The sequence below is a fragment of the Poecile atricapillus genome, chromosome 2 (assembly GCF_030490865.1).
Source record: "Poecile atricapillus isolate bPoeAtr1 chromosome 2, bPoeAtr1.hap1, whole genome shotgun sequence".
NCBI classification, from domain to species: Eukaryota; Metazoa; Chordata; class Aves; order Passeriformes; family Paridae; genus Poecile; species Poecile atricapillus.
This window is the reverse complement of record NC_081250.1, coordinates 43,354,084-43,368,319: the sequence shown is the minus strand read 5'-3', so window position 1 is coordinate 43,368,319 and position 14,236 is coordinate 43,354,084. Positions and strand designations below refer to the sequence as shown.

Here is a 14,236-nt window from a genome sequence, read left to right as displayed (position 1 = left end):
CATGTCATGGTACAATAACAGGGTCCCTGAGGGATCAGCAGATGGCAATGGAGAGAGGAGAGCAATTCACAGACTCCCAGCTTCTTCATAGCACTCGGTCACCTCTAGGGCATATAGCTCTGGGACAGACAGTCCATCACACACACAGTTCTGTGCACAGGCACAGAGTGGTATTTCATTAAATACTGTTTTTCTGTATTAAAGCCCATTTCACAACACTGCATCCTCCTTTCTGTCTTGCCTTATCCTGGTACCCACAAGCCATGGCTGACTGCCTGACACAGCGTCAGGTAAGGATCAGAAGTGCTCACCTTGGTTAGCTTCCTGTTGCACTTTGCTGTACAAGCTCAGGTTACTTCTCTGAACCATCTTCCACTCATATTCCTGCTGGAAAATTCAGCTGGGAGGCCTGGGAGTGTGGGATTGCCTTGGAGCTCCTTTGTACAGTGCCTGGTGCAGTACCTGATCAAAACATTCAAGTTTTTTTCTGCTCAAGGTGCCTTCAACTGTGTATTTACCTGCTCGTAAGAATTTTTTGGTGCAGCTGGCAGATATTTCATTTACCAAGACAGAAAACATATTCTTGAAGGTTTGGTGACATGGTGTGCATCAGGATATATTTCCATTTGTATACATAAGGATCCATTTCCATATGTATAGAAATATGTTTGTGTATGCATGCATAGATGTAGAGGGAGATAACTGATGGATAGACAGTTCATGAGAGAGTCACAATTAATTTCTCTGTGTAGATACATGTACATAGATACAACATTCTCAAGCTCCCTAAGACAGACTGCAGTTTCTAAATGCTAAAATATATCAATATGTAGGACAGTTAACTAGTACAAAGCAGTAATCTTCTCTTTCATTTGCCATTTTTCTTCTGAGGTATTTTTTCTTATTGTTTGCACACCACTGCCTTTGTACTTCAATTACAGCTATGCATGTAATAATAAAAATTACAATAAAACCAAGCCCATTTCTTCTATGGGATGATAATTGCTGGGTATGTATTTCTGGCACATTGCAAAACATTGGAAATCCCTGGACAGGTGTCATCAAGTGGAATGGAAAATATTTACCCAAGAGGTATACTTTTAAACCAGCTGACTAAATGTCTGTTTTCCTCAACTGCTCTTTCTACTGGAAGTTTTCCCAGGACCTGTTTTTCTGTTTTCTGACCTGATGGGGAAGTGACCAACTCCACAGTGTGGCAATAATCAAAGTCAGGAGGCTGTAGTTAACCATTCATGAACAACTGAGGACTGAAACCTGTCTGCAGAGCTAGCAAGGCAAATTATCTGCAAATACTAACTTTCCAGCCATGATGGCCTTACTCCAGTCAGACAAAAGAAAACTGGACCCATAGTTCTATGGAACCAGAAGCATTTGCATGGTCTTCTCTTCCTGTGACCACTGACATCAAGGTTTCCTGTTAGGTTTTCATTCTTAGTCTCACTTTAGATAATTCAATGGCCTTCAGAAAAGGCCATTTACTGCCTCATTATTCTCCCAACTATAAAAAAGTGACAAAAACAAGTACGACTGGGGGTGGTAACCAAGTACATGACGAGAAGGTGTAAGAGGAAGGAACCTACAACTCTTTTCATCCTATTCAATCCTTTCTCCACCCTCTGTGCCTGACCAGTCTGTACATAAATACATTTGCTTTTGCTGTTAACCAGCTCTTTTTATGTGCATATGTCCAGCACATCTGGATAGTTATTTCCAAGGCAGTCATATTCCTGAACAGGAATAATCATCGGCCAAATTACCATCTAGAGAATGTATTTTCATTGAACTTCTACTTACTACCAGTAATCACATGCAGAAACTTTCTGCTGGACTTCTCCCTCCTGAAAAAACAGAATATTCAGTGGACACAGGCTAAGGAGTTTTCAGGTTTGGCAGGTTCAGGTTTGTAATACGTGCACACATATTACAAACAACATATGGAAGATGAATATGCCTCCGTGCATATTGGTGCTGTTTCCAAACAAATCTCCTGTTTGAGCCTTTCTTCTCTTGCCCACTGAATTCCCTCAGATAACAGTGGTTACACCTACAGGTCAGTCTGAGCTGACTTTTACCAAAGACGAAAGGTCAGCCTTTGCATTATTGATATGGCCACTTTACTGCCTCCTACCCCTTTTGTCACCTGAGTATCTGCTTGGTGCTACAGTGCTCCAGTTATGTGTGGAGCTGGAGATCCAGCAGCAGCCAGGGGTGAGCTCCTGCTGAGCCAGGTGCAGGTTTGTGGTTTGGCTGTGAGAGCACCTCAGAGCTGGTCATCACAGGGTAACAGTCACAAAGCCAGGTCCATGAGGAAGGAAGGTCCTTTCCTGCAGGTAGGATTTTCAGGTACTGGAAACCTCTATTTCATCTTGCAGAGAGGGGATTCTGATGTTTTCTAGAACTTGTCCAGCAGAACAATAACCTCTAAGAAAGGACTTCCTTTTTGTTTGCTGTGAAAAATAGAATTGATCTGCATCCTAATTCAGCTGTCGACAAGAAACTGACAGTTATACTTCTTATCAGAAAACTCAGATGTTTTTCCCTTTATAGTTCAAGCACTTTTATACCAGGTTTAAGACCTCAAAGTATTAAAAAAAGTACTCACCTCACTTCCTTTGTTTTCAATATCTCTTTATCAAGCAATTTATCTTGTAGCATTTTGAAGAGAATTAATAAAAAGGCAGCAAGGTTGCCTCATGCTTGCAAAGCTTTTGGTACAAATATGTAGGTTAAATGGGACTTTTTATGAAGATTTATACATAGCAACTTAATACCTTTACATTTATTTCCTCGCACTTACTTCCAGCAGTTCTGTTGCTTTTCTACTACCGAAGATCCTTGATATCAAAAATCCTCCTCCTCCCTTTAGATTTCTACTAATGACCACCAGTAATGGGATTTTGCAAGTTAAACAGTAATGTAAAAATTTCTGTCAAATCCATGGGAAGTACTTCTGTGCTTTTACTACAGCTCAAAGGCAAAAATTTCCACTGTGTTTAATGTACTGCTTTGGCTAATTGTGTTATGATTCATGTAAAAAACACACAAAATGAAACAAGGTATGGTTTAAAGCATATAAGCAGTAAACCAGTAACCTCCAGATCCTCAGGTGCCTCAAAGGTCCTTCCCTGCAGAGAGCCAAAAGCAACTAAGTGTAAAAGGCACCATGAGTTCTTTTTCCTGTGCAACAAATGAAAGAAAATAATGCTCATCAGAGAGCAACCATTTCCCTGAAGTCAATCTGAGTGACTAAACCATGTTTATCAGGTTTTAAAGGTTTCCCTTTAATGATCTCCTGAGTCCTTTACTGCCTTAAAGAGCCTAACCCATTCTTACCCAGGTGTTTTTTCTTGCAAGTTGCATGGAAAAAAAGCTTCAATAAGTCTTTGTCACTAATAAAAAAAGTATTGACTACTTACAGAAGCTCTTTTTGAAGTTTTTCTGGTAAATCACCTTGAATTGCAGCAGAGGTAAATGAAGGAGTGAAGATTATCTTCTTCTGACATTATTCTCACTGTGTCAGTTACTCACTGTTTGCTTTTGGATTTTATAGTCCCTGCAACATCCAAGCATTCCTCCTGTATCTTGGACTTCAGCACTTCTGTTTTAAAATGGTCTTAAGTTATGTAGAAAATACCGAATCAGGCACACATGCACAACATTGAGAAGGATGGGGAGTGTAAGTCAAGAAGAAATAATAGGAAAGAGACTGAAACCTGACAAACAAATGTTTCCCTACCTCAGTGAACATCATAGTGGACTTTAGTCTCTGGTTTGTAACACTGTGTATTCCAAACAGAAGCTGAAGCTAGAAAAAGATGACATATGCCAGAATCTCTTATTACTTTGAGCTGGAAGTATAGTGTCACATCATCTGTAGCTGGACGTGCCTTTTGCCTCCTCAGCTTATGCTGCTGCTAAAATAGATTTAGATGACTCTACTTGCCTTTTGCTTTGTTCTTAAGACATGTCATAGAGATGGATCAGTAGCACTTCTTAATTAACCATCAATACTGGTATACTTCACTGTAAATAACTCAGGTCAAATAGAAATGGTTTTTTGATATTCTTAATAAGAATTTTCTCTAATTTATTTAATACAGTCCCAAAGTCCTTTCAGAGTTGTGGTGAAAAAGCAGGAAGCATAAGGATTATGATAATGGCTCAATGCCTAAAATTCATTTGGTCTACAATTAATTTCAGATTCCTTTACCAATCATATGACTTTGTTAACCTTTAGTCCTTTACACAGATAGAGGAAGGAGCTCAGAATGCAGAATAAGGAAGGAAGAGGTAGAGGAAAACATCAGGTATATAATCAGAGCTTGATATACAGTTGAAATCAGCAGGAGTGGGATGCATTTGAAGAAGGGAGCATAAACACTAAGAAAGAACATTAACAGGAAAAATGTGCAAGGCAGAAAAAAAAATCAGTTTATTATTCCATTTTTGAAGAATGAATTTAATCCAAAACTCTATACAAGTACAGTGTATGACCAGGCATACTTCTGTCATTATGAAAATATATCCCTGTGTATGTGAGCATGCATATATGTATAAAAATATGCACATATGTATGTATTTCCACAATTCCTTTGAACATCAGGTTAAATGCAGCCCTTTTGAACAATCAATAACAACAAGACAATTAGGGGCTGAGTGGCCATACATACATGTTTAAGAGTAAATCTGCCAAATTACAAAAATTATGGACTTAAATATCACAAGGACCAGAAATCAACAGCAGTTGGAGTCTAATCCTGCATCATTCCACCAGAGGCAGCTTTGCCACAGATGCTCTGAGTGCAGGACTGGCATCCAGACACAGCCTAGAACACCCTTCCTTATGTTTTAAGTGGCAGAAAAAGTGGACAGGGTAACTATGAATCCTCCCCTCCACTGTCCCAAATATTTGTTCTTCTTCCTGCCCCTGAAATTCAATCCATATTTATCCACTTCTCACTGCAGTCTGGACTCTCAAATGAGGCTTACCTACATGCCTATGTACTACATTACCTTCAGCACTGTCCTCCAAACACCTTGTGTACTTGCCTGCTGGCCTGAAGGAGGCCCCTTTCCCCCCAACACGATTTCCAGCTGTTGCTGACACACTGTTACAGCTGCAGGTGTGGCTCTGCAGCCTGTAGCTGTTCCTCGAAGTAGAGCAGCTGATCCACTTCGAAGCAATCACTTGCTCTAGAAACCAGTTTCTCCAAACAGCTCCTGATCTCCTCCTCACTGGCATTCTGCTGTCTCGCTTCCTTGAGGCAGCTGTACACCGCCTCAAATGTCTCTACTCCCAGCTTCCCAATGGCAGATCTGGGGATAAATATTATAGAAAAAGTCAAGTAAAAGTTAATTCATGTTATATAGTAACACAAGAATTGACTAGTGCAGATTTCTTCTAAATGTAGGTTTGATTAAAATAATATCATGATGCACCTCGTTTACCTGACAGTGAAAGGAACTAAAGTTTTCTGGTGACTTTCTCCGTGATTACTTGCTATACAAAGAGCCCAAGAGTAAAAACCTGGCCATAGCAAAATCATGGGAAGCATGGCCATCTTCATTGTTACAATCCAATAATCCTCTTCATGCTGAGTGTGCCAGATGATTTTATCTACAAGTCTGGTAAACACACATATATTACTGCCTCCGGATTTCATCAAAACCAAAAGAAGCTACCCCAGTCAGCTGAACACCCAGTGGCATTTTATGTGAGCACACTTTGTTATTCATTTCTTTATTTTAGCTTCTATCAAATACAAGAAAAACGTTGTACAAGCTCAGCATGAGCTAACTTGACACTTTTTTCTTTTCTACAGTGCTCCTTTTATCAGAACCCAGATATATAACTCAGTGACAAAACACACACTCACAGCATCTTAATATTGATTTATAAAAAAAGACCCATTTGAAAACTGCAAGACAATGAACAGCCTTTCTTCCTCCTAAAGGAAAAACATATTTACATTCATGTATCACAGGTAACGTACAATTTGTCACTCAGTGATGGCTTCATATTTTGATGAAAATACCAGGGTAATTTTCCTTCAGTGTATCGGAGACTATCTGCCTGTTCTTCATGCTTCTGACTTGGATTTTTTCACTGAGCCTTTATATGTTAGAGCAGTTAAGAGCTGGTTGTCTTTTAGACAAAAAGGCAATATTTGAAGGGAACCATGTCATAAGGTGCCAGCAGTAGGCTTCCCAGCCAGTGCTTGAGGCAGCAGGAGCTGGGACACCTTCAGCTTGTGGCTGTACCAAGGATGATCTATACAGAGGCAGAGAAAGGGATCAGAGATGTCTCCTGGCGCCAGCATTAAGGCTTAGAACCTCAGTAAATGTGCACATGGGAGCAGGCACACTTCCCATAGCAGTTTAAATAGTTAAACCTAACTCCCAACAACAACTTCACAAACTGCAGCTGTAGTTTTTCCTGGTTTTGTACTGATTTTGCTACATGTCTAACACCAGGGCAAGGTCAACTCTTCTCACCCAATAGCATAATCAGCCTAATGGTGTAGTTGCTTTTTATCAGTGGCCATCCTGTTATTGCTGAGGAAAAACATCATCACAGTGAAAAGTCAGCCAGTAAGAGTTCCATATTATATAAATTCCCCAATTCTTATGAAAACATTGCAAAGAATTCTAATTTATTGCTCCTCAAACTTCTCCCATCCCACCAGCTCTTTGCCTTTCTAGCACCTCCGTCGTGCCCAGGTGTGATGCCCCTTTGACTTCAGGGCACTCCTCTGCTGGCTCCTGACACAGAGGCAGATCAGGAACCTGGGGCAGAGAAAGCCAAGACCCAGGATCAGAAGTCACAGGGCCAAGCTGGAATCTCTACAGGTCTAGACCTAACTCAGTCCTGCTTCCTGTAACTAGAAATTGCTTTTTTTTCTACCAAGAATGTTGTTTAGGAGAAAATAAAAACTGTTGGAAAGAATAAATTCTCCGATGCTAGAAGCCTAGAGATTGGATTACCACTGAAAGCTAAACGGAGATTTGACAATGTACATTTATTCAGAAAACATTATCAAAAATATCACTATTTCTCTCCAATAGTTAAAAATCAATACATGAAAAGCTATCCTGAAATCACTGCTACTTATCAGTGCCTCTAATGACTCCTCTCTCCCTCTTAGACAAGTATGTTTAATTTTTGGCAGTCCTGTCTATTTCAAGATGAAAAATTAAGCAAACATACACCTTGGGAGTATTGCTTCTGCTAACAAATGTGACCTGCAGACTTGAATCTTCTCTGTTCAGCTTGGCAGAGCATGCAAACCAGCTAATCTGTATAATAGCTGATACAATACAATTAAGGGGAAAATGTTCATAGGTTGAAAATTACAGGGTAGGCAACGAAAATTATAACCTGCTTTTACAAAAGAAGATATCAGGCTCTGTTTGGACTTGAGAGGCAGAAGTGTGGGATATCAGAGAGTAAATGCCAAAGAGGCATCACCAAGTGAATCTATCATCCTGATGGAGGGAGGGGGGACGGCGCTTCCTGGAAAGTGAGGTTTGTCTATTATGGCCCTGATCCTGTGCTAGGGGATATTTGTCCACCCATGTAAAATCCTGGAGAGGCACAATTACAGATTGCTATTTCACATGAAATATGGGATACCTGCACTAAATGTCTGGAAAAGAATCAAAGCCTTACCACCAAATGTGGTGTGAGAAGAAGTGCAGAACTCTCATTTACAGTCCCATTTGGCCATTCATGTTTTCTGATTTACTGGCACACTCCTCATGCTATCCTATAGCTTACTCACCTACAAACTCACTGTGAGTCATCATCTCTTTTTTAGCCAAGACAACACGAACAAAGGGGATACCTGACATCTGGGATTTCACTACTGTGAAAGACTGTGGGCCAGACCTCCATCCCACACTGGCCAAAATTGGTTTTCAGTGTCTTAAAATCCAAGAAATTACATCAGGCTCTACCAATCAAGGGTCTGGCTTCAGGCAATACTCAGTACTGTGCTTAAATGTCGTATCTCAGATTGTTTTTTTTCTTTTCTTGTTACAGTCTTAGATGGAGGGATCCATTGAGCTCAACTCCCCCCATTCCTGGCTGCAGAGAGCAGTCCCAGTGCTCCAGGCAGAGGAGGCACAGGGCTGGGGACATGCTGTGACCATCAACCCACTGGCTGCACAGCAGATATTGCCAGTCTGAGGACACTGTCACCCATGGAAGATGTTGCCTGAAAAAAAATTAGCCTCTTGTTGCCAGCTCTCATGCAGCACACAACACATGCCTGAGAAAATTAACTGCAATGAGACCCAAACACCATATTGACATTTGATTTGTGGATAATTATGGAGCATGGACATAAAATAGAGACTTGGTTCTATCAAGGATAAGGCGCTTTTGAGTATGCAAGATGCAGTAAAGAACATCAGCAAAATCATAGGCACCCCTGGAGTTAGAGGGGAGCTAAATCGGAACCTTGAGAACTGCAATTTTAAGACACAGTGTGTCTAAAACCATTCCAAGTCATTGGACCTAAATGAATTTATCAGGCTATCTGGTGATTTGCAGTTGATTTTCTACGCATCAGTGCAAAATTACTAAAATTTGACAATATAATAATGTTGTATTCTCAGCTGGCTGAGGAAGTTGTAAATCTTTCCTAAGTGAACAAAGAATTCTCTATTATCCCACAGGTCTTTATTTTGATTATTCTGCTACCAGCTACTTATTAACATCTCCTTTCTGGCTTAGAGATCAATTACATTACACCTACCTTTATTCCACACTGACAAAAGCCACAAAACAAGATTAATGCTGAAGTGTGTGCTCCTCCATGGGTGTTAGAAGCCAGGTTAATATTTCTCAACAACTTGTCATGACCTGCCTTGAAGGGTAGCTACTACACAAATCAGCAGCTAAAGGGTTTTTCAGCTTCTCACTTTCCAGTGTCATTTGGCACGATGACAACTATCATCTAAAGCCATCCTGGTCTCACTGGGATCCCCTTCAGATAGAGAGCGTGTGGTCCGTGCAAGGACAGGCTCTGCACAAGCCACTACTGAGCACACCAGAGTAGTAACACCATGAAAGTCCCTCCAGATCAGGCATCAGCAATACCATCTCACCCCTGCCACAACAGGCAACAAACACACTGCTCCTAAGAAAAACAGAAAATTCAGTTATTTCAAAATACCAGTTACTCATGCCCACATCAATGCAAAACTTAACGAAGAAACTTTCTGGACATGGAATACCCATTCCACTGGGCATTTATTTATCCTTTTGAATGCAGCCAGGCCACCTGCATCCACCACTGAAAGAGCACATTGTAAAGCAGAGCACAAATCTGTGTTGAATTTGCCTCATGGAGCATAAAAGCATGTGCAGGGATCTTTGAAAGAATAATTTCAGTAGAGGTCTCTTAATTCTGTTCTTCCTAACTCAAGGAGCTAACCCCATGGAGTCCTGCAGTATTCTTTAGTATTCTCATCAACACATCCAACAATGATTTGTCCCTGAATTAATGGTATTTCCAAGCATCAATTTATTAACCTCATATTTCTCTTTAAAACAGTACAATCATGCCACTTTGCAGCTAACCAGTACTGATATGAATCTCAGTGAAAAAGATTGTTACATTTATCTCCTGAGATGACTTTGCAAAAGAATCAGGAAATTACATATCCTTAGTCTCATACAAAATATTGTTTTCTAACTGTACCAGAAAATCTTAAGATATCTGGTACAGCATCTCATGGTTCAGTAAACAAACAGGTTTATCTCAGTCAGAACACAAAAGATCTCTGTCCTCTCAAGTTATCTTTTCTGTCATTCTGTTTGCTGGCATTACTGACTATGAATGATTAAAACTTTGACACTTGAAAGAAATGGCTCTGGGTTCAAATCTTCATTTCCAACATAACTTCTCTGTTGCTGTTTAAAGACCCCTTGAGATCTGCTAGGAGAAGGACATAATAAGTTCCATGATTCAGGTTTTAGGAACTTATATCTAAAGGTAGGGCAAAACATTTCTAGTTCTGGCAGCTGTTTAGTCTTGGGAATGTGAAAAAAATGGCTAAGTAAGAAAAGAGCTTATTAAAAAAAAAAAGAAAAGGTAATGGAAAGTATTATGATATAAAAGCTAGTAAGAAAAGACATACGAATTACTAATATTAGCCTCCATTTTCACCTTCAAGCCTCAATGGACTTCGACTATCCTCATATTACTGCTGAATGAAAATTTCTTCACTTGAAAACACAAGGATAATTTTCCTAATTCATCCTTAATTACTTCATAATTCCTGAATTAACACACCATAATTTGATTGCAAACAAAACTCTCTGATGTCCTGCTTCAAAGACCTGAAAAATCTAAAGCATATTTGGGACGTGTTTTCCCATGAGTTAAGAAAGATCTTATTATTAAAAGATGTAGACACACAGGTGAAGAAATATCAACAATAATATTCTCCATGCACCTCATGCTCAGAGATAAATGAATTTATAAAATAGGAATTGAAGCTGACAACTGCTCTTGGAAGAAGCGCTAGTTAGAATTTAGAGCTGTTAGTTGAATTCTAGCTACTACGAATTTAGAAGATGCTTTATCATAAGAGAAAATGTGCTTCTTTTAGCTTTTCCCACAGAAGGAAACAAATTACAACAAAACACAGTCATTTAAATCAAGCCTGAATACTGCAATTTTAAAGTCTTCCTATATTAAGAAATTTACTACCTGTACTAAAAATAAGAGGAAATATATTTGCTTCTATAGCGCTATTCTTCATGAGGTAGGGTGGGCACTGTTTCACTGTGTTACACTGTGGCCATGGGGAATTACCTGAAACACACGTCCCTGAGCTGCAGCAGCTTTATACACAGTTTGAGATTTCCTAGTCTTTCTATAATTATTTTAAACAACATTCTGATTTTTAACAGTGCCATGGCATTCAAAGAATCTTTGAAAAGTCATCAGTTTAATTCCTTCAGCACCACTGATCAAGATCAAGCAGGAATTCATGGCACACTTAACACATACTTGATGTTATTTGCTTTGTTTATCAATGCATTTGTTTTATAAAGGTGTGTCTAAAAAGCAGCACAATATACAGCTAATTCCTGAATGTGAGCATGTGAGGATACAGTAGTTACCTCTGAAAACTCCATACCTACATGCAGATCTTGTAAGAATTTAAGAATATAACTGCATTCTCCTTTGTTCATCTGTGTGGTAACACAGAGTTAATGCTGATTTCCTTTTACATGGATTAATACTGGGAGAGGGTCTCTCCTGACTTAGGATTTCATACCAAAATAATAGTTTTAAAACCAACAATTTGCCTATCAGAGAAATAAAAAAAGTATTTATGCATTACAAAGAAACAATCAGAATATTTATAACTATATATGCATTTTTTCTCAATCCAAGCATTATCTTTAGCCATATTCTATTAAGTGTTACTACTGGATCTAAAATAATGCATTTCTGAGTTAGCAATAAGTCAGTCTCATTAAAAAGTTGTCAATGAGTCAGGTGCTTCAATTGAGAAATTAATGTAATCAGCTGGTATGGAGATGGACAGTTCTTGACAGAAATATCACAAACACCACAGTAATTTACTCACAAAATTTCCTGCTGGGCTTGAGCACTGTACAGCCACAGAGGGAAGTGAAGCAGCATTCAAGCTCTGAGCTATGCTAAACGTGCATAAAAGGTTACAGTAAAAATACTATTAAACAATCCAATCAGAAAGACATTTTAAAGCTAAAAAATACCAACTGCTGTGTAATGTGAGATGTCTAATTATGACAAATATTGAAGTCACTTAAAAATAGACACTAACATATACACAAAAAGACTCCCAAACCGTTTAGGTAAGGTTTTATGCAAACAGTTTTTCGAACATCAACCATTTGAGGTAAATTCACATCTATATCCACCCAATGGGGTCTGAAGCTAAGTGGATTAAGTCCACAACTTCTTTCAGGTCTCTTTTCACATCTGTAGGCCTTTAAAAAGTTCCTAGCACAAAACAGGGCTAAGCCAAATTCACGTTTTGGCAGAGCCATACAATTCCACGATGACACCATTCTAAAGAGAAAAAAAGGAAAACAATTACCAACTATGGACAGTAGATCTGTGATTTTCAGAAAGGCCTAGAAAGATTTACACAATCATTTTCTTCTAGGTCTGCATCAAAAGAAGACAAGCTTCACAGAGTGGTTCAGGCATTTAAAGACATAGACAGAAGTCTAGTACTTTTTTTTTTCCTAAAAAACAAACATTTTATATCTTTGAAAAGAGAGCCCTGGTCATTCCTGCATCAAACCTCTTGGAAAGTTCCCTACTTTTATTTCTCTCAAGTAAACTTCCCAAGGTTGCAATACTATTCTAGTAAAAACAGTCAAAATTCTTCGAGTGGTTCCGTATTGAAAACGGACGATATAATTAATGCTGCGTGAAAGCATTTTCGCGTTTGCAAACTATTGACAAAATCAAGGTGCTGGAAATCTGAATAGCTCAGTCTCTGCATTATGTATGCGCAGCATGAGAAACTAGGTAAGCTATGCTTTGTGTACAAAACAAAAAGAAGTCTAATTCTCTGAATCTTTTGAGTGTTTGGGGCCACTTGACATTTTAAAATAAGTGAATCTATGCTTAAAATTTTAGGAGTTTTGCTACTGAAATGCAATTTTCAAAGTGAATAAAAACTCTCTAGTGCTAAAGGAATCATAATGTTACTGTCCCCTTACAAAAAAAAGTCCTTAAAAATTCAGAATAACAGAATGACTCATGGATCTATGACATACAGTTGAGCAGAGAAGATGAAAAATAATCTGTGTTTTCTTTATGTATCTAAGCAAATTCACAAAATATTACACACCATTTTAAGGATATGACCTGAGGTTCAAGTAAAATGGGAAAAAGATGAGCATCCCAAGAAAATGCATCAAACATTAATTGTGCCCCAATACTCACTCACTCTAACTACCAAGTTTGTTCTCATTATTCATTTCAAAGTGTACCATAACAAATGTAAAGCTGCTAAGAACTGCTGAAATTATGGTGTTGGCAGGTGATGCGCTCTTCCCATCCTCAGATGCAGGATGGAGAGGAGCAGTGTAAGAGGCAAAGTGCCAACAAGAGAAGCAGCCCATTTTTGTCGCAGAAAGGGGAGGAGTATGGACAGTGGGAAGAAGCTGAACAAAGACCCATAGAAAATGCCTGAGGAATTAGACTATTATTAGCCAAAGCTGCAGCTTTGGCCTTGAGGGGTTAGTGCTGCTTCTGCTGCAGAGGACTCCTATGCTTCTGAGCAGCAGACACTGTCTCACTCAGCTTAATTTCTTCCTAGGCAGGAGAAGCCCAGGATTTACCTATTCCAAATTTCTCTTTCAGTCATTGCCTCGGGACAGCAACGACTCCTGAGCCAAGAGCATTCACTTATTTGTGAGGTGTCCCCAGCCCAGGGAGGCCGAGATTTAGTTTCAGATAAGCATTATTAGAGGCGTAGCTTTAAAGCCCAGGGAGAATGATTTCCATTCCTCTGCCTTGGGTGATAGGCTCTGTGAGCCCAGGAAGAATTTCTTCACGCTGGACCCTTCATGGGGTGGCAGCCCAGGGTGTTCTGATTGGGTTTGAGCCCCTGGGGTTTCTCCCTTACTCTGTCCCTATTAGTCCCTGACCTTCAACTCCACCCTGGCTCTGTCCCACAAAACCCATCACCCTGCCTCTCTTTGGGGCTCTCTGTCTCCGGATTTAAGCTGAGTTGGTTCCTGTGCTGAATAAATGGTTTCCTGAGCAGAAGCCCATCTTGTTGGTGTCCCATGTCGGTCACTGGTAAGTGTAGCCTCCCTGCACATGATCCTGCAGCCCCAGAACGCAGCACTCACACCTCCCTGACAGAAACCAAGAACCAATATCCCAGCTTGGTCACACACAGGCAGGGTTCAATCTTTCAATGTTCCCACTGAGTTTATTGTATTCTCCTTTGCTTGTAAAGCAAACAGCAAACCCAAAATACTTTCTTCAGATTTGGGTCTGGAAGGTAATGGTGCAATTACCTTAAAATAGATTTTCAGTAAAAGAAAGAGAACCTCTTGGACTAAGATGCTTAATTTGTTTCCATAATGAACTCATTACACTCATTTGAGACTAGCCTTTAAAAATGAGGTGTGAGAAACTGTGACAAGGAAGATGGATATGTAAATAAAATTTTGGCTTAGCCC

General features: G+C 39.5%; 1 protein-coding gene across 5 annotated transcripts in view; it reads right to left on the bottom strand.

Annotated features, from left to right (window-relative positions):
- Positions 1-4,429: 4,429 nt before the first annotated feature.
- Positions 4,430-14,236, bottom strand: part of NEK11 (NIMA related kinase 11) — an 83,127-nt gene continuing 73,320 nt past the window's right edge. For all 5 annotated transcript variants that reach the window (XM_058831197.1, XM_058831198.1, XM_058831199.1 and 2 more), the window contains one exon: positions 4,430-5,337. In XM_058831197.1, the coding sequence (XP_058687180.1) occupies positions 5,133-5,337 (205 nt within the window). In that variant the 3' untranslated portion in view covers positions 4,430-5,132. The remainder of the gene's footprint in view (positions 5,338-14,236) is intronic.